The following is a 27142-nucleotide window of genomic DNA, read 5'->3' as shown; positions in this document are numbered from 1 at the left end:
AAGGTCTATGGGTCCAAATATCTGCCTAAGTGTTTTCTTGAAAACAGTCATGTTTCAAGTAGGTTTTTTAAATTTCTACTTTAAAGAAATGTCCCGAGAGTCCAACAACTGGGAGACACTTTCTTAACTGGTGAGCACCTGTTCTGAACAACCAGGCCTTTGCAGTTCTGTTTTATTTCTACTTCTTATGATATGCTGTAGTAAAAAATTTGGAATTATGGATTGCGTTTATTGTATGTATAGACTGAAGTTGACAGCTCAGCCTTACTTTTAAGTGGTGTTACTGGCATCAGAAGCAAAACAACCCATGTCTTCCTCCCCTTTTAATTTGCAAACTGCAGGAGTCTTAGCTGAAAATAGAGAGAGAGATCTGTTTGTAAATGTGAATGATCTCTTTGTGCAAGAGGCTGGGGGAGGTGGAATTCCCCCCGTGTTCTTTGGGAAAGAGATATGACAGAAATGTCTTGCTTGCTTTATGCCATTGGCCAAGCAGAAATTTCATCCAGAAGATGAAGGTGGTGGTGTGGGTTTTTTTTTTTCTGCAGCAGAAGGAAAGTGTGACAAGATGAGCAAAAGGAAACTCTTTGCTTCTCCCTTCTTCCTTCCAAATACTCTAGAGAAAGGCAAAACAAGGCAAGACAGGTGGTGCAACTGTAGCTGGGAGTGCCTCTGTGGACTTCTGGCCAATGTCAGCTGGATGATTATTTCTTTTCCTCTGTCCTACAAGAAGGGAAATCTGGATGGAGAAAAAAATAGCTGGATAAGCACAGGCCCACAATTTTGTCCCTATATAAGGCATTGATTTACGAAATAGGGTCACTGAATACAGCCTGCAGCACTTTTGGGAAGACACTGGAGGAGCTAAATCTGTTTTTTATGTTCTTTGACTTATTAGAATCTAGTCAAAATGTGATTTTTTTTTTTTTTTTTTTTTTTTTCTTCCCCATCTGGGTAAAGAACATGCTTGCTGTCTCAGGAACACTGTGTCTTCCTGGGTATGGAAAATGAAAGATGGGAGAGGAGACAGCTCACCACGTCATAGCTGAGAAGCTGATATTTGTTCCAGACTTCAGTACTTGTTTAGGCTGTTCCAGTCCTGTATTCTAAAATACTATTTCTTTCTACTGCTGGAACTTACTTCCTTTTTTTTGTTTTTTGGGTTTTTTACCTCTTTGGCCTGTTTGCCTTGTATGTTCTTCACTACTGAATGATTTGAAAGTGTTGAAGTTAACTTAAAACCTTTTGGTATTCTTCTGCTTTTAGTGTGAAGATGATCTGCCTAACAGCCAGAAAGGTATAACTGAAATAGCACCTGAATATGGGCTAGAAGACGGAGTAGATGTTCGATACCTTCAGTGGTTAAATGGGAGGCTGAGGTTCCAGTGGCGGAGTTTGCATGCTCAGCACCAAGAGCTTTGCAAACTTTTGCACAAGGTAAATGATTCTTTTAACTCACTATGGCATTGTTTATTATTTAAAAGCCTTGTCAGCTAGTGCTAAGTGTACAAATTATTCTTGTTTGCTAGTTCTGCATTTTCTGTAGATAAAAGTGAATTACTCTAAATATAAATACCCCCACCTTTCCCTAGTGGGGCAGAACCATAAGAAAATGAAGCATGTACAGTGTTTGTAAGGTTATGATTCTTGTATAAAAGTTGTCTTTTGCAGGTTGGCACATTAGTTACTTCTGTAACCATAGGCTGTCTCCATTTTTCTCAGAAAATGCCTGCTAGAAAGCAAGACAGAGCATTCTGGTCCCACAGACAAGAAACAGTGAAACAGAGCTCTTAAGTTCATTGGAAATGTGGATGCAAAATATTGCGCATGGATGTTGAAAGTAATAGCAGCAAAATAAAATGCAGTTTCCCTTTCTGAAGTACTAGGGAACATCTGAGCGCAACCCAAAATCTACCTCTTTTAAATCAGGTATCAATACTGGTCACTACACTGCTAAGATTCCAGTTCTGTTCCCATTTATGAATGATTTTTATATGCCTGTCTGACATCTGGGAGCATCGTGTCTTCTTAGGATGGAAACAGCCTGCAGTTCCAAAGTTGACAGTGATGGTGACTGCAGAGACAAATTTTTAAAAAATGGTTCTAAGGATAGTCCTAAAAGATATTCAGTAAATGTTTCCCTTGGGCCCCCTTTCTCCATTCATATCTCTTCAGGTAACCTATATGGACTCACTTTGGTATTGTACCCAGAACCTTCACAGAAAACCTTTTTGAGACTAGGAGCAGTTCTGAGAAATTTCTCCTCAAAGAACAACATTTATCAGAAAGTTGTCAGAATCGGCACAAGAGGGTTTTGAATGAAGATGCCTTCTCGGTTTTAATCCTGTGTCTGACAGAGCAATGCTGAAAGCTATAATGAGGTTACATTTTGTTCTTACATGAATTGATTGCTAGGGAAGATGTCTGATTGACAGCCCTAGGGAAAGATCAGGTGCTGTGCGTGCAGCATCTAAAATAACCTTTTGCTTCTTGTTGCCCACTGTGAATGTGCTTTCCTGATCTGGGAATGAAGACGGCAATTCCCCATGAGTGCAGCTGCAGTCCTTGGATTTTGCACTGAGATTACAGATGCTGATGCTATTGGGAGAGGTGGCTTAGTGATATAAACCTCAAATTAAATGATTGGCATCTTCTCCCCTTGATAAGGTACCTCTATTTAAGGTATGCTGATTTTTATAGTAGGTGAGGCAAATACCTCCATAACTCATCAATGCTCTGATTGATGTAGTGCTTAGCAGTAACAAATCATTAGGCAGCTTCAGTACCTCTGCTTGCGGTTAATGAGACCAAGGAAGAATTAAGAGCAGGTCGAACCTGGGTCTCCGAGTACACACAGAGATACTCTGTGGTCCAGATCAGGCACTGAAGTGATGAAGAGATGTGCTGATTGGGCAATGTGCTAAGCTTGTTGACAGGGGGGATGATGACCTCCTATGGGAATTGTACTTTGAAATAAACTTGGACTTTCTTTCCCCTGTGGCTATCCAAGGAGAAATGCTTGCTAAAGTTAGAACTGTTATAGCCAGACAAATGTAAGTGACAGGTTTGTTATGCTGCAGTTCCCTGGATCATGATTTACAGAATCTAAAAGAATAAGCAGGAGGGAGTACGTGTCTCTCTTCATCCAGTTTGCGAAAGCTGCTGTTACTGCTTTCTCCAACAGCCGTCACGGGACTAAACTGAAAGCAGTAAGTGGTGCTGGTGGTGATTCTTCAATCAGACTATGTTCTGCAGTGTATGTAGAGGGCTGCTGTCACGGCTGTATACATAGGAGGATAGATTGGAGCTCAGCTCCTCCATATGTGATCACACACTGATATTATGTGTGCTGAAATACGTATGTGCAACTGTGGGAGTTCTGTTCAGAGCTGTAATAAAGTGCAGTGCTATGATTTATATTTTAGTCTGAATTAAAAGCAGGAAAATTGAAAGGTCAAAGTGTCTTTGGAAGGGACTTCATTATGGTGCCACGTTAATGTTAACATTGTAACACAAAATATAACATACTTATACAATTTAACAGCTGCATAAACAATAATTGATGTTTCCTGACTCTTTATAGAGAAATTGTCTGTGCTACTGCATTAATTTTAAAACTTTTAAACTAGTCTGTTGTAGAAGACTGAGCTGACCCAATGTGACCTCTATATGAGCTGCTGCTTTTCTCATATAAACCACAAACACAGTATGCAAAAGGCTAATAAGTGTTATGTGTTTTAATTATGCTGACAGATTTACAGAGGGCTTTCTCTACAAAATTGTAATTATGGCTTTTACTCGCTCTGTTTAATAACTTAACAGGTTATGTATCTCAACTGTGGAACAGTCTTATTTACTGCTGATCACGAGCTATAATTTTTGCCAAGTAGTGGCGACACTTCCACAGATTTTATTCTGTGACTCACACAGACTCTAAAATACCATATTCTGTATTTGGGACTTTCTGAGAAAAACAAATCACACTTGGAGAATATGTTCTTGCTCAGGAGATGACTGCTTTTCCACTCTGTATTTTTTTTTAGTATGGGTATTGGTACCGAAAGTAAGAATTGTACATAGAGGATCCAACAGGAGGTGACCAAGACAGTCAAGGGCTAGCTAAGTTGGGCATGACTTCCAAGAGGAGGCTGAGGGAGAGGTCATGTAATAGTTGCCTTCAGCTATTTGAGGGGTAGTTACAAGGATGGTCGTTACAAAGGTGGATCCATGGTCTTCTCAGCAGTACCAGAAGGCAAAGGGGAAGGGGCTGCTAATTATAGCTTGGCAGGTTCATCCGTATTAGAAAAAGCTTCTCTGGGATGATGGGCAGCGTTGGAGCAGGTCACCAGAGATACTGAACGGTCTCCATCTTTGGAGGTTTCCAAGACTCATATACACAAAACCACAAATGGCCACTGATGTTGGCGATAGCCCTTGTTAGAGCAGGAGGTAGGACTACCAAAGGTCTTTTCCGTCTCTATGATTTTGTGAAAAAATCCTGAATTGCTTGGGTGATCAGGGACATGTACTTTCAGGTTAGAAGTGATGACTCATGTCTTAATGAAATAGTACTGTACTGCCTGAAGAAAGGGTAAGAGAGCAGTAGGAGGGAAATATGAGGAGGAAACAGGCAAAAATAAATGACTGTTCTTTCTCTAAAGTACACAAATGACAGAAACTGGTTGCCGGGGCCTCTCTCTACTCTGTCCTGCCTGCAGCCACTTAAGGTTGATGATATGAAGTTCTGCAGTAACCAGTGTAGGTTACTGAAGAGAGGGAAGCCTCCCCGGAGCTACAGTGGGTCGTGTGTTAGGAATTGCTTGTTAGGTGGGCTGACTGGCTGTTCCTCTTTGCTTGTTCTTCGGATGAGCTGCTTTTCAGTGACTTCAGCTCCCAGAAGGCATGTTGAAGCTTACAGGCACACACATGTCCTGCTGTAGGAGGAAGACTTCCTTGGGGAAATCTTAACCTCTCTGTTGCTGAGGAATTTTGCAGCCCGAGGCTATGAGCTGTTGAATAACATTATAATGGCTTCTCAACATGGACAGGTTGGCCTGCTTTGAAAGTATAATATAGTAATACCATTATAATTCCCTTGAAATTCTCAGTGGTACATATTTACCTGATATACCTTCAAATATATGGAAGCGTGAAGGATAAATTACTGTGTTAAGGAACACCTCTTGGTTCCTTCTGTTCTGTTTCTTCCTCTTTCTGTCAAGTGCCGGAGGAATATGTATCTGCCTGGTTTTTGATCCCTCTTGAATTCATAGGGGAGAGCAGCTGTTTTTAGTTAGGCTTGAATTACCACTTTGCCTTAAAAAATGTAAATGAAAAGCCTTGCATAGTTTCAGAAAAACAGGTAAGAACCTGTATAGTTTAAAACTGCCGTTGTTTTTTTTTATCTGTTAAATGCACTGTGCCACAATCAGCATGTGAAAAGAAATAGTGGAACAAGTGAGTTTCTGCAAAACTGATGGATTTCCTGTGAGTATTTTCAGCTATTGTCCATCCACTAAAAGACTAGGACAGAAATTACACCTGAAATAGGGGAAGGTTAGATCAGGTTCAAAGGTGAATTTTGTTAAGCAGGTGAACATCTGATTGTGGACTATTTGTATAAGTTAGTAGGAATGAAATGATGTTAAATGGAATTCTTGGTGATAGAAGAAGAGAAACATAATTGGCATTATCAGATCATGGTGACATGACAATAGTGGTTGTAATATGCTTGGAAACTGTAAGAGCAAGAGTTGTAGTCTGTCATGCAGTTCTGAATGCAGGGCAGCACTGGGAAATACCTTCTATGAATGGGGTGGTTTCTTGTGCCTCCTCTAAGATAAGCAGTATAAAATAAGATGTATTACAGTGGGTTGTATTCTATCTATATATCTGATGTTGTAGTAAAAGAGTAAAGGGACAAGGACTAAGTCTTGATCTCTGAATAGCTGAGGGCAGAGTGGTGCTGGGTGATTACCTCACTGTCAGTAATTTGAGTGAGCTAAACTGCAATTGTTAGATGCATCTGTATCGGCATGAAGAATCTGCCATGTTACTCTGTAAATTACTATGTTGGTTAATTAATCTGTTTTGTCTTGAGATATTTGGTTTGAAAATCTTCGGTTTTTCCTAAAGTGAATTTGCCATTAGTTCTTAATAGCGCATTCTTTAACACAGTATAAGTAAGTGTGTGTGAACTGTCAACAAGGCCCCTTTTCATCTTCTCTTGGGTGAATTAGAGAAGCTGATCTCTCTGCAGGGCATCTAAGCTCAAGGGCGTTTAGGAATTGGTACTGTAAACTCCCCAGAAGTGGTGCTCAGCGGGGGGCTGTACCTGTACTCTCATGCAAAGGTTAGTGTAAGGTTAAATCTGACCTGCCTCCACCTCAGTCCATTCCAGTGCCACAAAGCAACTGCTATACATGGTCTGTCTCTCACCCTTTTACCTGCTTTAACCTTGGTACTGTCTCCCTCTTTAAACCTTGTTTCATCTTCAGTGTGTTGTGGTTATCACTAACAGAATGTAAAAAATACAAATACTGGATTATTCCAGAATCCATCTAGTATGGTCTCAGGATAACACCTTATTCTTCTGTTGTTACAGCTTTAGAATATTTGTTTTGGGCTTTAGCCAGTGATGCTGTTGCAACATACTTTTGAAGAGGGGCTGAAATTCATCCCTGGTGCTGGAGGCCCAAAGGTTTGGCAGCCAGAGTTACGCAAGAATGCAGCAGGGAGAGGAGTGGCAAGTAGAAAGGAAGAACATTGTGTGGGGAGGTGCTCTTTTATTTTTAAACTGGCATAGCTCTGCACATGTGACAGATGGTTGTCACCAGAAGTGAGTTTTGGGAAAGGAACGCTAAAATATTCTGAAGTTTCAGGGAAGGGTTGATAATTACCCAGTGCCTGTCAACTTTAAAATAGTTGTCAATACCCAAGTGTATGATAAAGTTCATATTAGAATAAAGGAAGAAAAGCAGAAAACATTCTCTGTCTTCTGGCAGAAATATTAATGAAATATGAGAGATTGTCTGACAAATGTGCACTGCTATCTTGTTTGGCAGCTGCAGTTATTACAGTAACAAAGGGATCAGCTCTGAATAGGAGGAATTGCTTTTTATTGTTCCCTTGACTAACTTGGGAAGCTTCTTCGTCAAGTAATTGATGATACCATCACCAGCGCAGCTGGGACAAGGTCCCAGTAAGCAAAAGCCAACAATATATAGCAGCAAAGGAGAAACTTGCTGTAACTAGGTAACATTTTCAGCTTTAAAGGAAGAAGTAAAAAGTTATTCTGAGGGTATCCTTTACCTCTATTAAGACTTCTGCCATCTGTGTAAATGGTTTCTCCTTTCATGCTATGCATAAGAGTGTGTGTAGTGTGAGGAGAAAGATTTTAAGACAGGATGAAAAGTCTTTCAGTTTTACTGTGGCGGCAGCAGTAGCAATTCCTGTGTGTGGTTCTGGTAACAATACCAGATTGGACCATTTTGTGAGATGATTGTGGTGCACGATCATCATTTTCCTGCAGGCTGTTGTATTGGTGGTAGTAGTTGCATTTGTACTTGTTCACTGGGAGTGGGCTTGTAGCCACTGGTTCACATCACCGTTCCAATCCATGCAGCCGTTAGACAGTAGCTAATGATGCTGTTAATGATCTGGTCCTTGTACTGACAAATATATTTTAAATTAATCTATTCCAGATCCATTTATTCACTAGTGGCTCCCATATGGACCAGATCCTTGGACATTTTTCTGTCACAGAAACAGATCTCGTCAGACAACCAGAGAACTACAAGCAGGTAATGCTTCTCCTGTAATTCTTGTATGCTTAGTGTGCTTTACAGAAACAGTGTTTAGTAGAAGACTGTGCTCCGTGTAACATGTTTTTAACTTGGAAAGGCTTATATATTGAATTGTAAGTTTCCTCACTTATAACTTTTATTCACCAAATGGTTTCTTCCAGTTTTATAGAGCTTTGATGCAAAGGTATTAGGCTAAGTTTTGTAAAAACTGATAGACAGGGAATGGGGAAAAGACCTGACTGAAAATGCCACTGAAGAAAAGGTTTGTAGAATGAAACATTCTAGATCAGTTGGCTGACTGCTGTTGTAACCATATCAGGGCCAGCCAGAGTGTCTGCCTGTGACCTTGTCTGAGTGGGTTGTCAGTGAAAACATGGAGAGATCTGATTTCTCTCCAGGAAAGCCAAAGCACATCTGATGCTAGCATTCATTAGTTCCAGAAATTATACAAGTTGATTACCTTTTTGGATGGTAGTAAGGGACTTTATTTTAGAAGCACAGAATGGTTGAGCTTGGAAGGGACCTCTGGAGGTCACCTGGTCCAACCCCCCTGCTCAATCAGAGTCACTTAGAGCAGTCTGCCCATGACCATGTCCAGATGGCTGTTGAATATCTCCAAGGATGGAGACTCCACGGCTGCTCTGGGTCACCTGCTCCATGCTCAGTCATCCACACAGTAAAAAAGTGTTTCCTTGATTGTTCAGACAGAACCTCCAAGGACAACATCATTTTTCCTAGTGTACTGTTTTACCTTTAAGTATATATTTCTACTGCTCTCAAATACTCAATTATCATAGATCGTTCAGTTTATTAGTTGTAGTACAATTCACTTGTTTTAATACAATATATTTGTTTTACAAATCAGTTTGTAAAAGTTTATTCTATGTGAAACTAAAACAAGATTGAAATTTTAAGCTCAGCCCTAACAAAATAAATATTTAGCAATTTTTTGCAGTGTGTCCAAATCTGTTTACTCAAAAGTATTCTTTCTTCTGCTACCTTAAGAACAGAAGTGGGTATTGTAAATACTGTGCGTAAAGAAATTCAGAAAAGTAGATTTGAAGATGGGAGATCGCCTTGTATTCAAACTCCCTAAAGTAAAGTGCACGTTAATCTTTCATCACTGAGCATGCCTTGCATGAACAGTTCACATCCAGCCTCTTGATAAGGTTCAGCTGTTTAGAACATTTTCCTGGAAAATTACTGTTTTTCTAGAACAAATGCCTAAGTCAGCTTGAGACTCCTTTTTCATTTCTGCTTCACAGTCCCCCTCCTACAGTTTGCTCAGGAGCTCAGAACACACAGCAGCACAGTCCTCTGAAGCTTTTACTTTATAGTCTTCCAGAACTTAGCCAATGGCTAGAAAGGTCTGGTGGGCTGGTACTAGAAACTTCCAGGCTGTGTAGAAGGACTTTGCAACTACCTTTTTCTAAAGCCTTACCCTCAATATGTCACTGATCTGTTACAGTAAAGCACAACAATACTCTAATAAAGCCTATTTGGTTTTGACTGTGCTGTTAATGAATCATTCCAGAAGTTTTCTTTCTTGCATGCTGTTCCCTTTTCTGGATGTCTGCTTCAGGTGTGCTGTTCAGTGGAGGCTCAAGATAAAATGGAAAGAATCTTTTTGTGTTTTAAATATTGTGGTTAGGTAAAGTGCTATAGTCAAGAAGGTTTAATGGGCAGCTGTGTTGCTTAGTTAAAACCTGTGGAGTCTTCATTCTACCTTTCCCAGGCTTAAACAGCAAATAGAGGGGACAAGGGACACCCCTTCAAAACAAGGGTGATCACTGAGAGGGACAGAGGCAGGGTGGCAGAAGCTGTTTTGGATAAACTATGAGTGGCCACAGTCTCTATCTCCAGTTTCTGGGCTCTAACAGGTGCAATCCCGAACAGGCTCCAGCTCCAACACATGTGTGTTGGAAATTCTTTTATTTCACTTACTGCTTGGACTAGTCCAAAACTAGAATTGTTTGTCAGCATAATCAGCTGTGAAATTCTTAACCACCTGAAGTTCTCAAACCTATTCAAGAAAAGGGGTTCCTCCAAGCTCTTCTCTTGTCCCTGATTCTAAAATAAACAGGAAAAAAAAATGCAGGAAGTCTTCACAACACAAGTATTTTCAAAAGACTTAAAATTCTTATTGTCATCATTTGAGCAATCTGTGTAGTTTTTGTATCCCCTTACCCTTATTTCCCAAAAGCAGATTCCAGAAGTCATATGCTTGGTATGTATGAAGAGCCCAATACAACAAGGTGATATGGACTTGAAAAGGCAAGGCTGTTCCAAGTGTCAGTTTTCCAGATGGATATAATACTCGATATGCAAAGTGATGCTTCTGTGGAAAATGTAATAAAAAGCCTCTAATTTTCAAATATCTTCATAAGATTAAGTAAATTATGCATATTTGAATAGCTTGGTTTTCAAATATTGGTGCAGATGGCAGCACTCTGCCAAATGTTTTTTCCAAAAACTGTGAAATAATTTCTTTAAGTAATGGGACATTTCTGTTAATGTTACCTCAAATAACAACCTGTTGCGTGGATCAATAAAAAAGAGCAAGCATGTCAATATGTCTTACTGTAATGCACTCCTGTTGGTGGATGGTGTTATGAATTCCTTCTCATGTTGGGCATCCTTCAAAGGATAGAAATGCAAAGTGGATCGAAGTGTTAAAAATTCGCTATCACAGAAAGGACACTGGTCTGTTTTTATTGAAGCCCAGAGTTTTTATTTTCATCAAAAATATCCTGTGAAATAAGTTGCTCTGACCTGTAATCAAACAAGAGATGTTTAGTCTGACAGGAAAAGTGTGATAGGTTACAGATAGCTGTGAAGTTAAACTTCAGTTTATGAAATGGAAAAATCATTCTACTCCTCTTCTATAGAAAAACTTTAAACATTAACTTGTTTAAAGTGTTCTTCCCTTGGATTTCTGACTATAAAACTCTTTTAGTGCTTTTATGTACAGGGATTTTACTGGACATTATTATTCCTTTATCATCATAAATGTCTTTGTCAGATTCATAGAGCTGGAAGTTTTCCAAGCGTAATAGTTTAATTGTGTTTTTCCCTAGTGAGGCACGATCAGAATTCTAACTTTTCCTGTGGCTTGGCTTGGCTGTGGTTATATATATATGTGTGTGTGGCTGTGAGTTGCAGGTCACTGCTGTGTTTAGTTCCTGTGCTGCCCTGGGATGTTAGTGAATGGGAGGTGATGTTATTTCAGCTGGTGTTCAATTTCCAGTTGAAGTACATGCGTATGCTCATGTTAGCTCTTGACCTCTACATATATTTCCTTTCTTTCCCAAGATACTGTCATGTCTTCTTGAGTACTCCCTGGCTTGCAGAGTGTTGCATGAGAAATATGCTGGTGGTCATTCTCCCAGCAGAAGCACCTCAGTCAGTGGTGATGGTTATGGAGCTGTTGGCCTGCGAGGCTGTGCTGGAGCATGCAGGTCAGGGACAATTACAGCACGGCAGCGTGCAACAGCCTGTGCGTTGCTAGGGAGCTTGGATGTTCATTTTGTCTTTTCTTGAAAACATCTCGTATGTATCACCTAGAGTGTGCTAGAACACAGTCTAGAGCATCTTGAATGTCTTGTGTTTTGGTACATTTTCCAAGCTGTATCGGTATGGCTCACTTTTAAACAGTTCCCCTAGTCAGCTGGTGTGGGGTTGCTATTATTTGCCAGCCTGAAATATCTCAGGGCAGAAATGGAGTTCTGGTCTGTGGCACTGCGGCAAAAATAGTTTGGAAGAGTACTGGGGAGAGCACGCAGAAGATGTGGCTGAGAGTAAGAAACATCTGCGCCAAACTTTCTAGCGCAGTGTGATCTGTCTCTGAGGATGCGGTCACATTCCTCTTGTGACTGTGAGGAGAGTGGTTGTGATGTGACCAATTGGGTTTTCATCATTGTGAGCATAATGTAATCCCATTCTTGTCTATGAAGCCTGTTTACCTTAATTCTGCATTGCAGTGTCACCAGTTCTGATGTTCTACCTTGAGCTTGAAAAAATGTATGTTGCACTTAAGAGTCATTAAATTAACTTTCTCATCAAATTCTTACCATATAGAGATCAATGAACTTTGAAGCAAAGCAGCCTAGCTCTTTGGTTTCTTCTGTCTCTTCAGATACTGCTTTATATGTGGAATTCAATCTTGGAGTTTTTGTGATTAGCAGAGATTAAAAGTTGTAATCAGAACTCAGGTCATTGATACAATGCTGGCAGTGCTGGAGCGATCATTGCAATTGTAATGAGTAAAGATGACACCTTTAAATGCCAGTAGATCAATTTATTGACTGTGACAGCAAATAAATAATGCAGCTGTCTGCCAGATGGACATGCAAAGAAATTCATAGAACTTGGATGTGAATAGCTAATAATTTTGTTTCAGAATTTTATGAAAGATGCTTATACTTGTTGATCATTAACATGCTTTAAAGGGAATTTATTTGTGTTAAGGAACTAAGGTCCTTGGTAGCAAGTAAATAGAAGCAAACAAATAGTTGGTCTGACTTTGCATACATAATGTATTGTCAATTCCATGTCCATAAAAAATTCAGGTGAGCTTTAGCTCTCCAAGCAGCAGGGATTGGGTGGGATAGTTTAGGATGGTATGGGCATAGCATTGATCTGCTTTCTGAATTGTTCATGTATCAGGGAAGGAAGCCAATGTACAGTATGTGTATTGCTTCCTTCAGTCAAATGGGACTCCATAATTTCTTACTGGGACATTCAAGGGGTAAATGATCAAGTTGTAAGATAAGTTGATTGTGGACCCTAAATCTTGTGGCAGTTTCCATTTAAAACATCTGTCCCAGATGGCTGTTACAGATGGGTGACACAACAGGCTTATTCTCTGTGAGTAATAGCCCATGGTTTGAATTCATGCAGAGCACTAATGAGCTTCTGTTCTTTTCAGAACAAGTACATTCAGACTGGGAGCATTAGGAACTGATGGGCTTTGAATTTTCAGAAGTGTTGAACATGCATTTACTAGTTGCTTTGCATGAAATTTGAGTCTTCAATTTGCGTCATGTGCATGCACGTGTGGGCTTGTGTACTTCTTGCATGAAGTCCTCCCGATCTGGTGAAGTATTTTATCTCCATAGGCATGTTAAATGGTAAGATCAACCAGTGCACAAACACCATGTGGGAGTTTTTGGTCCATTTCCGTCCGAGTGTCAGCACTACCTCCTGGAATGTATATGAAGGTAGAGCAGCAAAAGTGAAGTCTGTTAACTAATGCAAGTTATTGAGCTGGTTACTGAATAATTGCTATGGTATTGCATTATCTCCAGAAATGGATCCTAAGTTGCTGACCATCTTGGATGAAAATGGAATTAGTATGGCAGGATAATTCCAGCTGCTGTGTGCCAGGCTATATTTGGTGTCCTTGTGCTGGTTGTTTGGGACTTCATGGAACGTTCCGGTGGTGACAGATGCTGCAGGCAGGTGCTAAATGAAAATAAACAGTTAAAACCCTGCTGCTAAGCTTGACACTTTGTCGCATTGCTGATTTGACACAGACCTGTGCTGGTAAGTAGTATTTCTGTAATCAACCCTGTTGTGGTCTTGTATGGTAGGGGTGAAGGGTATGTAACCTTATTTGAATTTCAAAGAGCCTGGTAGGGGACCATCTGATATTTTATGATGTCCTTCCATCTGTTGTACAAGAAGCAGCTGAACCAACACATTTCTCAGAGTGTAGATATCAATGGAAAAAAATCACATTCATGCTATGGCCCGTGATGCTGCTGTGTAGAAGATTAATTCAGGAAGCGAAGGCTTGTACTGCATGCAAATTCCAGAAGAAACATTTGTTCTTTTCTGAAAAGATTACCTTGAGCTTCAAGGGCAAGCTGCCTTCATTGGCATAAATTGTCATAGATTCATTATCTTCTGAGATGCTCTGGCAACTAATTCTGTTTGATGTGGCCCTCAGCTTTTTATATGTTCAATGCTTCATTCCCTTGGTAAAAGCCATAGTTCTGTCATTTCTGTCATGGAACAGGGTCAGTGTTTCATGTTGTAACTACCGTTCTAATTAAGGACAGCTTTGCCTATTTGTCATCGTGTTTCAGTTTCTTGAAAGGAAAAAAATACTTGAAATTTCTCAAGTGGACCATGCATAAAAAATTAATAGCATAAAGTTCAAGAGTAATTATGTTGGGGCTTGTGAGTATTTGTGAAATTGTGGGGTTTTTTATTTGGGTTTTTTTTCCGTACATGTTCTGTCTGAAATCCCTCCTTGGCTAGTCTTTACTTCACAGAAGTCTTCATGGAGATTCATTTTACTAGGTGTTATGGCAGGCTCCGTGTGAGCTCTTCATAGAAAGATTGTAGCATGAACCAATTTTCAACGTACGGAGAGACCATGTTGCTGTGAATGGGATCAGAAAGGTGGAGAACAATCTTCCCCAAAGGAATACAGATGTCTGATACACTGATCTTGGAGCAATAGGGCAGAAGAGACAGCCAAGCCCCAAAGGATCTAAACACAATGAGATTTTAGATTTACTCTACACACTGCCACAGTAAACTTAGTTTGAATCAGTAGTGACTCCTGACCATTTACTAAATCTGCTTAAAGGGCTTCAGATGACCAGAAGGTTTGGATTCTGGCATTGCTGAATTTTTAGAACACCAAGTAAGCTGATAGGTTCTGTAGCAAGAACAAGTTTTTTCTTTTCCTTTTACAGACCTTTTTAATGATACACATTTTTCTAACTTGTTTGAAAATTGTTACATGTTTTTAAGCAAGATTGTATTTCATTGGTGATTACTGCTGGGTGTATCTTAAGTTCTTTAATGATGAAATGAGAAGAAGTTCTAGAACTGCCGACCTTTTAATAAATTTCAGGGTTCACCAATGAATTGTATGTTAGACCCACAGACATACATGTTTGGAAAAGGTCAATTATGACAAGTTTTTTGAATTCGCATAATTATGCTTGCCACAGCACTTTGAATAAAAATAACAAATGCTTTGCCCTTTTAAAGTATTCAGTTTTTCCTCTCTTCCTGTCTTTAACTTGCTTTTACTAAACCATCCTAACATTATTCACTGAAGAATGCAGGGAACATGGACTGATTATGTTAGGAGCTGCAGGCTGGGAGCAGAAGTAGGGCTCTGGACAGGCAGAGGAAAGGGATAGGAGGGACAGTGAAGAGCCTCTTTACTCTGTCTCTTGTTCAATGAAGTGAGGAGCTAGAAGAGACCCCTGGACAGGAGGCCTGCATGAGGGCATTGGGGAGGCAGCGTGGCTCAGATGATGTGACAAACTTCAGACTGTCTGTGTGAAAAGAGACTGAGTGAGCCACTGAAGAGAGGCTGTGATAAGAGGGGCTGAATATGGACAGGAAAGGCAGGACAGGGGAGGACAGTTAGGATGGAGCTGTGAATGGGGAAGAGATGTCTGTCTGAAGACTTGAATCACTGTCTTGTTCCTTGTGGGATTCTGAGAAATTCCCTACTTGCAGGAAAATGTTATCCCCCTCCACTGATAGTCCAAGTAGATAACCTACTATTGCTGCTAGCTAGTCTATTGACCCAAGAGTCTGTAGCATATCTAGTGTCTCTAGAGGTTATGATTCCTGCAGATAGGCAATGGTTATCTCTGCTGATACAGGAGGAATTTTCAAAAGTATGTTTCTGAAAACACCAAAGATATTAATAGTCTGAATTGGAGTATGATGCTGCAGTGTAATGTATGTTTGTTAGGATATTTTTATCCCAGAACCATTGTATCATTCAGAGAGCAGAGTGCCTTGTTTCTGAGTCAGAGCTGTGGTGAAGAAAGCAGTTGATGAAGGTGAAGAAGTAATACTAAGAGTGGGAGAATCACTGGAAGAGGAAGGAAACCTTAATAACTGAAGCAGTAGAGCTTTGTCCTGGAGAGCTGCAATACTTCTGTGCCTTTGGGTTCTCAAGTTCCTCACGGCAAGTTACTTAAACTAGACTTTACATGGTGGGCTGCCAATGGGCTGTTCACATCTTTTGTGTGCCCATTTTGATGCTCAAAGATCTGATTTCTGGAAGTGTTGAGTGTTCCTAGCTGCTACTGAACTTGGTGGGACCTCTGCTTGGGAGCCCCTCAAGAGTTTCAGCAGTGCAGGCAGTATCACCTAGTAATGTCAGATATAACCCCAGATAGTGTAGTAGGTCCTTGTAGCACACTGCTCTGCTGAAGTATTAGGCTGGATCCTAGAGTCAGTAGTGATGTGTGTAAATGCAACCTGGGCTAGCTGCCTGGTTTCTTCCACTAGAGCTGATCAGCTGAGGCAGCATGGCATGGCTACGTTGGCTCAGGAACTAACTCAATGAAAACCACCTAAAGCATCTCTGCAAGTTGTTGAGTTGCACTGGGTAGATGTAACCATGAAGGGCTGTAATAGTAATTCTTAAATTCTCTGAAAATCAGGTCTCAGAAGTCTCAGTTAAGGCATCCCAAAGAAATGGAGGCGTTTTACTTTCATCTCTTTGCTTTCATTTCCCATTTGTAAAACAACAATAATACTGTCATCTCATCTCACATGGGTCATTAGGAAAGATAACTTGTTTATGTGGAAGATAAAAATTCTGTGTTCAGAATGGGATTTGAATGACGTATGGCAAATAAATCCATGGCTTCCCTCTGAAGAATAGACAGAATAATGTGCAAGTTAAAAGGAAAAGGAATAGCTTGTGGAGTGAGCACTGGCCATTCTGTGCCCTTGGTGAGACCGATTATGAAGGGAAATATTTTGGTCACGTAATTCTAGACCTTATACGTATGGAATGGTCAAATTAGTGTTGTTTAGGCAGCTTGAATTCTGGCACTTTTAAACTTTGCTTCAGTTTCCAACCTTAGCAGTTATCTTGCTGGATTGTACATTAAAAGTGTAAAACGTACTTACTGCCATGTGCTCTAAACAACACTGCAAGTCAAAGCCAATGCTTTTTTTTTCCCTCTGTTAAATTACTTAATATTTTGTGGTGTTGTTCCAACCACAGTTACTTTAGACATTTTACATGCATGGTAGTCAGACTGGTGAGAACTAACATGAGCATTGACATTAATATTGCAGAGGAGAGCAGATCTGATAACATTGAATTATATATGGGGCTCCAGCACCTAAATGCAGGAGGCCTGGAGGCTCACACAAGAAAGCTCAAGGGAGCTGAATGATCCAGAGTACTTGCTTTTTGGTGGTGGTTGTTCAACTAAGAAAGAGTGGAGGCTGTAAGGATGGATTTAATACGAAGGTCACCTGCAGACTCAAATGAAATCTAGCCTCTATGCTGCTGTATGATGAGCAGGGTCAGGAGCACGTCAGTGACGCTTGGCTGGTCTGAGCTGGCTTTCAGGCCCTGTCAGAGTCCTGCCCTGTCCTAGACTACTGCTTTCTCCTTGGTGCCCTGATATCGGTAAGCTGAATGATGGAGCAAGAACTGGCTTTAAACTCCCATGGTTTATGTTGGTTGAAAGATTTATTTTTTCTCTCTAGATATCTCTAGTTTGGTCTTTTGGTGGTGTAATGTCAGGAGCAGAGTGCCTGCCGTGGTGCTGTGCACAGTGAAGTCTGCTGCACTGGGATGGGTACAGTTTTGGAGCCTGCAGGGAGGATGAGCTGTACTAGGAAACCCACAATTTTCCTTGTTTGTGAGGATGTTCAGCACAGTATGTTAAAGTGTTTTGGTCCTTTTAGAAGGACTGCCTCGATCACCTTTAAAATCCAGAATACTACTTGTTATTTCTGGGAGAAAACTCTGCTAATTTGAAGCTTGGTGCATTGAAGGTTGTTGGAATTGGAAAAAGCTGTTGTATTTTGTTTCTTCTGGCTCTGTACATGGGAACCCCTCCTTACAATTACTGGAGCAGCAGTGGATACTGTCTTACAAATGGGGTGATTTGGTGGTTGTTATGTATTTTCTGTAGAGTAGGAGAGTGGCTACTGAGAAAACAATTTAAAAATTAAATCAAAAAACTCAGTGATTCAGATACCATTTTTTCTTCTCGCATTTCATTGCAAGGAAAGAATAAGCACTAAGAAAGCAAAGAAACTGTCAGTGACAGCATGTGCTGCCCACCCCGTGCTGCGTGGCAAGAACAAAGAATTTTATTCCTGCCTTTTTTTAATGATTCACTCTACAGAAGGAGGGGGTAGGCTGCCATGTCATTTTCCTTCCGAAATACCGTAGGCAATTGGTTTTCAGTTCATTTGCTGACATTTATCACATAAAACATGGTTTTCTATAGTAGTTATTAAAACCTGTTGGAAACATTGGATCAGGTACTCATTTGCAAAAATGAGGCAGAACAGATGCAACCCTTGTCATCTGTGTAAAATCAGGAAGAATTACTGAGGTCAAATGGCTTCAAAGCTGCTTTTAGCAGCTGTAGCCGAGTTCCTGATCCTTCTTGAGAAAGTGAGAGGCTTGGGCCAGCTGTGCACCATAGAAGCAAGAGTAATCAAATTGTGCAAGATAATGTATATTGGTATTTCTAAGGCAGATTCAACTTTAGAAGGGATGACTCTGGAAAAAAGTTAAATATAAATGACTTGCCTTTGAATGCTTTGTGTGGTCTCCTGTTGGGGCAGACAGAGGACCAGTTGTCTTGGGCAAGGAATTCCTCTCTTAACCTCCCTGGGTGTCACTGCTGTGCTGCTGCTGGAGGTTTAACCCCCCATAGAAGCAGTGGGGCTTGGTTTCCAGATCCTGTCTGGAAAATGGACAAGGACTATCCAGAGCCAAGAAGCAGCTGGAGGTGAGGATGGAAGTTTGGGGTTGATGACAGGAGAAGGGATGAATGGGTACCTGTGGGACAGTTAAATTAAGGAGGTTGGAGAGGCTAGAAACATATGGAGTGACTTTTCCTCATGCTGTAGAAAGAAAGAAGCAAGCCTCTGCAGGAGCTAAACTGTTTTGATCATATTCATTCTTTGAGATTTAAAGCAATCTCCTCTGTTTCTCCTTCCCTGCAACTGTCTGTGGCATCAGATCTTTTTCTACTCATCTGATGCCTGCTGTTACCGGCTGGTTCGGTTCCGCCTGCTCTGGGACAAGCACTTTCCACCTCCGCAGTCCCCTCAGATCCTGCTGGTGGTTCCCTTTCAAAGCAGTGAGGAGCATCCCATCCCAGAAGGAGGCAGAGACATGTAGTTAAAGAGCTTTGAGAAAGGCAGATAGGGACAGAATGTGCCTGTGTTTATGTATCACTAGAGGAAAATCCTTATATCCTCCTTATAGCCAAGTTGGTTAGAGATGGACTGGGTAAGTGGGTGGTAGTGTGAGTCGAAAATTGTTTGGGCCACTGAACTCAAATTGGTGTCTGGTAGTAAGTGGCATCCCTCTGGGATCAGCTTTTGGGCCAGTACTGTTTAACATCTTATTCATGGCTTGAATGATGGGATGGAGCACACCACCAGCAAGTGAGTGGACAATGCCAAATTAGGCATAATGGTGAATACACTGGAGGGCAGCACTGCTGTTCAAGGGGATTGAGACGGGGTGGAAAAACGAGCTGAGAGGAGCTTCAGGAAGCTCAGTAAAAGCTAGTGCAAAGGCCTGTGTCTGGGATGGAATAACCCCTTGCAATGGAACAGGCTGAGAGCTGACTGTTTAATAAGCAGCTCTGTAAAAAAGGAAAAAAACAACCCCAAACAAAAAGTCAAAACCAACCAAACAAAAACACCACCAAAACCCAAACCTAATACCTGGGGGTCTGGGTACACAAGAAGTTACCCAGGAGCCCAGGGAGCAACAGCTGACTGCGTCCTGGGCTGTGTTAGCAGGAACACAGCTGGCAGGGAAAGGGAGGGATCCCGTCCAGCTCATGTCAGAGTGAGTGCTAGGTGTCTGGTTTGGGCTCCCCAGCACAAGGACAGTGGCACAAAAGGCCACTGAGGTGGCTGGGGCTGGAGCGTGGACCAGACTCTTCTCAGAGGTGCAGTGGGACAGGAGAAGGGGCAACACACAAGCTGGAGCATGAGAAATTCCAGCCAGGTACAAGGGAAAAATGTTGCCATGAGCGTAGTCAAACTCAGGAACCAAATCCTGCAGAAGGGATGACATCTCTGTTGATGTTCAGGACTTGCTCAGGGCTCTGTCCAGCACCTTGCTTTCAGCAGGAGATTGGATTAGAGACCTCCAGAGGTCCCTTTCCCTTCCCACCTATGTGGTTCTGCTCAGCAGCTGATGGCGTTAGCGTGAGACCAGCTGCTTCAGCTGACAAGCCACTAGCTTGTCACCCAGTCATGAATCATTTAGTTGTTGAACTCTGTACCTGCTTTCACTTTCCCAGTGCCCCTTCTTGGGAAGGATTCTTTATTTTTTTTATTACTCCAGACAGTTTTAGTGCTAAAATATTTCTTTAGATATTTTTTAAGCAAGGTGGCCTCTGGCTGCAATTAGTGTCCCATTGGAAGAACTGGCAGCATTATATAGCAACGCTAAAGCAAATCATTTTACCTCATGGCATTATTACCTTGATCTGAAAATTTCCCCAGGCTGCAATTTGTCACAAATATTGCCTTCAGCTAAACTTATCCATACAAAAAAAAGGAGTTAATAGAGCTGCAGTTCTGCAGTTGCCATCACCATTTTTTTGGGATGAGTTATTACTTAGTACATTTTATTGACCAAGCATGTAGAGTTCTTGGTCCTTGAAAAACGATACAGTGGTTCATCACAGAGTTCATAAATTGTTGGACTACGTAGCAGCAATATCTTAGTCTCCTACACCATAAGAAGGGAAGGTATCTCAGAAATGCAGTAGATACATCCTGCACTGAAGTAGGAACTGCACTACGTGGCTTGACTAATATGAACACTTGGTTGTGATTGCCAGTGACAGAAAAACTGATAGGATGATCCTGAGTTTCACTGCTGCTTTTGTGCTTTTGCTTGTTTTATGCCGTACTTAACATAATTTGAATGCTGTGATGGTGACAATGACAGTGACATACTATAATATAATTTCACCTGAGACAATGCAGCTGGAATTAATAAGCTGGAGAGACAAGGCTGAGGTGCTTTGTCATCAGTTGGCATTGGATAATTTTTTTGGTGGAAGTGCTAACAAACCCAGTGGTGGGAGCAAGCTGCCCTGGCTCAGGTGATGCTTTGGGCCAGCACAGGGCAGCCGGGCAGGCTCTGTGGTCCCCATACAGCGGTATGGAAGAGGTTGTACCAGCATCGTATCTGGTGTCTGTAAGCTGGTGAAATTCCCATTTATCAGTTAGATCAGATGAGGTGGTTGTGCAGGGACATATGTGGTGTGAGAGATGTCTTGTCTCCATACTTGTATCTCAGTACCCTGGTCATGCTGCCTCTTAACCTTCCCTGGTAGGAGACCAGAGTGAGAGTTGCTTACTTGCTGTCATTCTACAGTGATGGAGTCTGAAAGGGTCTCATTGGTCCAGCCTAGTGGATCTTAACTGGGGTATTGGGCCCTGAAGGAACAAATTAAATCTTGGGGAAAAAAATGTTAAGGTGAGGAGCTTTAAAAATCATAACGCATCTCTTGAATTGTGCCTTGAAGCTAACAGTAGCCACTAGAGAGTGCAGACCATCTTTGCTTGTGGAGTCTTTACTGCTGCTGTTCTCATCCAAAAGAGAAATCAGTTATCAGCTTCTAACAGAAAAGTGACTTCAGACTTGTCACTGTTGTGCCAAAATATTGACAAAGGCTGATCCTGAAGTGCCCCAGAGCTGTGATGATCTTGTGATCCCTTGCTGGGACCTCTGTCATCCTGCATGCACTGCTGCATCAAAAAGACACTTAACCCATCCAGAAAGTCAAGCAAAACAGGATGACTGAGTTCTCCAGCCTCATGCTAGTTAAAGAAGCAAACTACAGTTAAATTCATATATGGCAGTGGGTTTGGACACAACTGAACTGTTGCTGGAAAGCTGAACTGAACTGAACTCTGTCTTTTAGAGGTGAGAATGCAGCTCAAATTGGGAGGAGACTGGTAGAGCTTCTTTTATAGCCTTGTAAAATTAAACTTTGTGTGCAATTGGCCCATAATGTTAACTCAGCTCTACTGGCAGGTATTTTTGTATTTTTAAATAGCCAAGGAAATAGAGTTATAAAATCAGCTGTTACTCATGCTTTGCAAGTGGTTTTGCATTTGTGGTTCTTTTTAAACGTTTGTCGCTTCATTTAAAGGACTGTGTTAAGAGACTAGCAAGAGAAATTAATTGACATAAGGAAGACTGTAGCAGACTTTAAATTAGTAGCTTCTCTAGTCAATAATGCATATTTTAAAATGTGTGAAAATACCTGCATGCATGATAGGCTATGACAGATTGTCAAAGAAGAGCTAGGCTGGGAGAAACTGTATTAATATCAAGTTGGCAAGCTTAGACTAATCCACATATCGAATAATTTTTTAAATTCATTATTTAACTAACATGAACATCTGTGATTATTCTGTGTGCTGTTGGGTCTCCAATGATGGATGCCATTCCTCTTTGTTTCTTTTTCTGTCTTTGGGTGAGAGCTATTTTTCTTTAACATTTATATTTGTTAGTGCTTAGAGCTTGGGTTTCTGTTGCTGTGGATGCTATACAAGCCAGTCCTAGTCATGATGTACATCGGATGGTGCCCTGGGAGTGCAGGTGAAGCCATGCAGCCCTGTCCCTGGTGAGCTGTCCCTTGAAGCAGAACTAGGGAAGCCATGGATGTCACTGCTCCTCCAGCCCTAGGTTAAGGGCCACCCAGTCCTTACAGGCCAGTAGGCAAGGGAGCTGGCAGGCACCTGTGGGAAGGTCTGCACCAGGAAGGCACTACACCTGTGCCTCCAAGCCCCTGATCTTGCAGGGAGCAGACAGGGAGGGAAAAGGAGGCTTAGGAGCCTTACATGGCCTTTGGGACTGGCAATGTGTGTTGTACTCTGCTGAGAAAGATGAACCCATACAGAAAAGCCTCCACAGGAGTTAGACATCACGCATGCACAACTTGTGCTACATAGCTCTTTATTTTGAAGAGAAAGCACTAAAGCTCGTTGTTTGGAATACAGGCTGATTTAAAAAACACCAAACCATTTATTTGCCTTTATATAAGGATAGTGTTTTTGTCGATTCACTGCCACATGCAGGATAAGGATGTCAAGGAAGGACACCGTAGGTGGGTATAAGCTGGTGGCAAGGATGGATGGGTTAATAAAGGGGGGAGGGTAAAACCTGAAGGATTAGTTCCCCTGCTGAAGTTAGTAGCCGTAACACACACGCACAAGGGAAGGGAAATGCTCCTGCTATGACTAGCACTTCATGGTGCAGTAACATCCAGTGTGGAAACATACAGAAACCAGGATATTGGTACTGTTCAGAAGTGTAGCATCAATTCTGAATTCAGATGAGTTTAAAAAGCAAATTAGAAATTGCTTGTTCCTGATGATTTCTATGTGCATTTTTGTGGTCTGTTAAAATACAGGAAAATGGGCAAGTATATGGGGGGGAGTGGAAGAGAAAAAAATGAGTATGGATAATGCTTTGTTCTGTGTACAGAAACAGTCTGAATAAAAGCAGATGAATAATGGTCTTTTTTTGACATCAGCTACATGGGGGTTCTGGTTGGCACTACAATATGAACAGCTGTCAGGCAGTTCTGTGATACAATTTGGTGCTTTCCTTTGAAATTCTCTGGCCAAGATTTCTCTAAAGTAAACTGTGATTTTTGGTACCTACTTGGAAGTGCTTTAGCTGAGTACATACATATTCAGCTAAAGGTACTTAGTACTACTTGAAAATTTGGCTCTTCAGCTATGCCAAGTTAGACACCCAAAATCAGTGGCACCTTTGGGGAAGAAAATGTGTACCTCTTCCATTCTCATACATCCTGATCTTGCCAGTTAAAGTATAAGACTTGTATTTCAGTCTTTTTTCCTGATCTTTTTTTTTTCTGTTTAAATATGTGCTGTTTCCACAGGGAAAAATGCAAAGTGGTCTATTCATTGACCTGTTCCTCTGCAAATGAATGTCATTGTTAGCACATCCCAGTTCATTGGCTATCAATGTGAAAGCTGTAGTACAATTTTTATGTGCCAAATGCCTCATTTTGTTTGCTTTAAATTCCATTTTCTTTCAGTTTCATTTTAAACAGCTGTTTTCTAAATCCCTCCACAAATAGCAATTATGTTTTATAATGATGATCTTTGTCACTTAAGTTTTTAACTAGTGGTTTGATTCCCTGCTCTCAGCAATGTAAAACTGAGATAGCTCAACTGAAGTTCGAGCTGTGGTGATATAAAACTGGTGGTGGTGAGTGGAAAAGTCACATATTTTTGTTTTAGGTGTTGGAGGTTCTGCACACATCCAAACATCTGGAATTGTACTCCTCCACCCAAAGCTGCTGTGTTTTGTATTTTATGTATGCTACCTTCTGCAAAAGATGCAAATCCTGTTTTCCCTTGAAGTCTTCACCACAAAAAACCCCAACCATTACCATTCCAAAAGAGATGATGCTCAGCAGACACAGAGAAACCTGTTTCTGGAGCCACAGGGGGCCTTCCCCTATCCCTGCTAGTTTTTTGGTCAAGGTCCCTATGGGGTCCATAGCTGGCAGTGGGAGAAGGTCTCATGCACTTTTGTCATCTAGGAGCCTTTCTGATCCACCTGCCTTGTGATGGTTGGGCTACAGTGTTTCTCTTGCTATCTCTCAACCCTGAGCGATATTTCACAGGTAGAGAAATGGCTTGAGTAGGTCTTTATTTGCCTTGTGGCTAGAGGCTGCTTATTGGTCTGTTGGTTTTTGCTCTTCAGTTGCTAGTACTTCACGCTACTCCAGTGTGATTCTCTAGTTTTCAGGCCTATTTATTTTTGCTTCAGCCTTCAAGGGATATATAGGAATGTCTTAAACCAGCTCTGCTTCTGAAGAAATCACAATGTGGAATTGAATCTTGGAGCACGGAGTGTGTCCATTACAGTGTTGGTTTTTTGTCCCAGCCTGAGGTGTTTATGATATCAATATTTTCTCTGTTTTTTGGTGAGGGGGTCTCAAAACTTAGCCCTACTAAAGTACAATCTGGGCAGTATGTGCTATTCTAAACCAAATGTCATCCACCTAACAGCCTGTCTGCCGAGAGGTTATTTGTCAAGGTTTGCTTGGTTTTTTGATAAGGGAGTTTTGTATTGGTAGTGCTGTGTTGTAATTTATTTCATCTGATGTTTGGTTAGGTCTCTAAAGCCTTAATCCTAGTTATGGTTTACTTCTGGTAATGTAAACTGTGTAACTTTTTCATGAGTGTTTACCCCTTTCTTTTTTGGATGGAACTTCTCCACTTGTGGTCTTTCCTGCAATTGTTGGATATTCAGATTACCAAAATTCAAGTTGAATAAAGCCATTTCCTATTAAACAAATAAAAGTATGAAATAGTCTCTTGCTACTTTCCCCATATAAGCTTTTATACTAAGCCAGCCCTGTTTTGAGCCTTGAGTCATACTTCAGAGATGTTGGCATTTGGAGTGAGGTTTGCAGTGATCTGGAGTCCAGTGCAAATTTTCTATCTACAGTCATATGTGAATAGGTGATGAATCACTAGTATTTTGTCTCTGAGCCAAGAAACATAATTTATTGCTGAAAGACCATTTTTTTGGTCTAACAATAGGATGATTTTCTGAATATTTAGGCAGAGCAATTTTTGATTAAAAATACTTTTTCCAGTGATACGGTAGTTGAATTATGATCTGTGGGCACCAGAGATTAAATACTTGTTGTGGGGAGTTCTCTGGAACTGAGCCTATGAAAAGGATGCATTATGCTGCAAATTATTAAATATTGATTTCTGTAACAGTCTACAAGGCATCAATGAATTTAGCAATATGCTAGTAAATAATATGAAAAAGATTAATATCTCAACAGAAAAAGTAATTACAAATGTGTTTAGTGATTTTTTTGGTGCGAGTTAGATTTGTGGGTACCAAAGAGGACTCAACTTTGGCCTCCTGTTGAGTATCCAAAAGCACCTAGAAGACATTATCACCTAGGACTTTCGCAGCTGAAGTTCCCAAAGTTTCCTGAGGTCCATGAGCTGTGTTGGATGCTGGATGTTTGGCTTTAGGGATCACAGGCACATGTCAGAGGAAGCGAGGTATGTGTTTTGCAGAGTTTGCATTCTCTGAGCTTTCCTGGCAGCCTGTTCTGAGACAGCTCAGTTAAGCACAGTTTAGCCTCTATAGCAAAGCTGTTGCTTGGAAGTCATTTACACCAGTGATGGTTTCTTTACAATGGTTTAGAGAAGTTGTTACTGCAAAGTGTTTGCTCTCAGCGTTCATTACAAAATTACTTCTCCATAGAGATTAGCAATTTGAATTTGTCATTACTTTTTCTCTTGGTGTAAGTATTTTAGAGCAATAACTTCCTCCAGAAGAAAGAAGAAAGTGGATTTTGTTGCCTTAATTTTGTGCGGAGGGAAAGACAATTTTCATGCGTTATCCATAAGCATCACTTAGATATCCACATGAGGCACATTTTTTACTTGCTGCTTCACTTTGTTCATGAGACAAAATTAATGCTCTTCTGCAGATGTTAGTCTTTAAATTTCATTAGGAGGCATGACAACATCTGGTTCCTTAGGTCACTGAAAATGAGCAGGCAGCCTTAGTTGCAGCTTGCAAATTTGTCTTACAATTTTGAGAGGTTTATGTAGCAGCAGAAGTGGAACTGCTCATCACATATAAAGGCATCTCTGTGTGACCTGTTTTTGGTAGTAAATGAATAAGAAAAGGTACTTAATGTTTTGGGGAAAATGCAGAGGGACAGTTTGGGCTTTGGTTTCCACAACTGCAAATACAGCTGAAATACCAGCTGTGGTGTGACTGCAGTGAGTGACCTAAGAAAATGTACGCTGTTGACCTCAAAGTCACAAGATGAATAGTTTAGTTAAAGAACAATAAATGCTCATAAGAAGCTTGAATAAAGGATGAGGGTGGGGGAAGGAAGCTGGCTGTTCCTCTGCTAAGTTCAGGAATGTCTGAATGAAAGCCTGCCACCCCCAGGTCGTGTGGAGACTGTCCTATATCCTGTGACCAAATTCATGACATGCAGACGTACAATCTGTTGTTCCATCCCTGCCTCAAACGTTTATTTGTTTTTACGGTTTTTGCTAAGGTATCTCAAGGATATTTGTAGTACATTAGTTTTTATTGTGTTCTGCTTTATTCTCTGTGCTGCAATAACATCAGAGTCTTGTAAGGCCCGTATAAAGGATGGCAGAGGATACTGGCATCCAGGAACAGTGCCTTCAGTCCCTCGGGGCAGAAACTCAAATGTTGGCTATTGCAGGCTGCCTAACACTGTCACAGCGCTTTCCAGCCAGGTTGAAAACTGTCCTCCTAGGATGAGCGG

General features: G+C 41.0%; 1 protein-coding gene across 1 annotated transcript in view; it reads left to right on the top strand.

Moving 5' to 3' along the window:
* Positions 1–27142, top strand: part of TEDC1 (tubulin epsilon and delta complex 1) — a 72960-nt gene that overhangs the window by 18716 nt on the left and 27102 nt on the right. Inside the window, exons 4-5 of the mRNA XM_074832804.1 lie at positions 1264–1434; positions 7701–7799. Of these exons, the coding sequence (XP_074688905.1) occupies positions 1264–1434; positions 7701–7799 (270 nt within the window). The remainder of the gene's footprint in view (positions 1–1263; positions 1435–7700; positions 7800–27142) is intronic.

This window comes from Strix aluco, chromosome 8 (assembly GCF_031877795.1).
Source record: "Strix aluco isolate bStrAlu1 chromosome 8, bStrAlu1.hap1, whole genome shotgun sequence".
In the NCBI taxonomy this organism is placed as follows: Eukaryota; Metazoa; Chordata; class Aves; order Strigiformes; family Strigidae; genus Strix; species Strix aluco.
The sequence above is the reverse complement of the archived record's forward strand: the minus strand, read 5'-3'. Positions and strand labels throughout refer to the sequence as shown.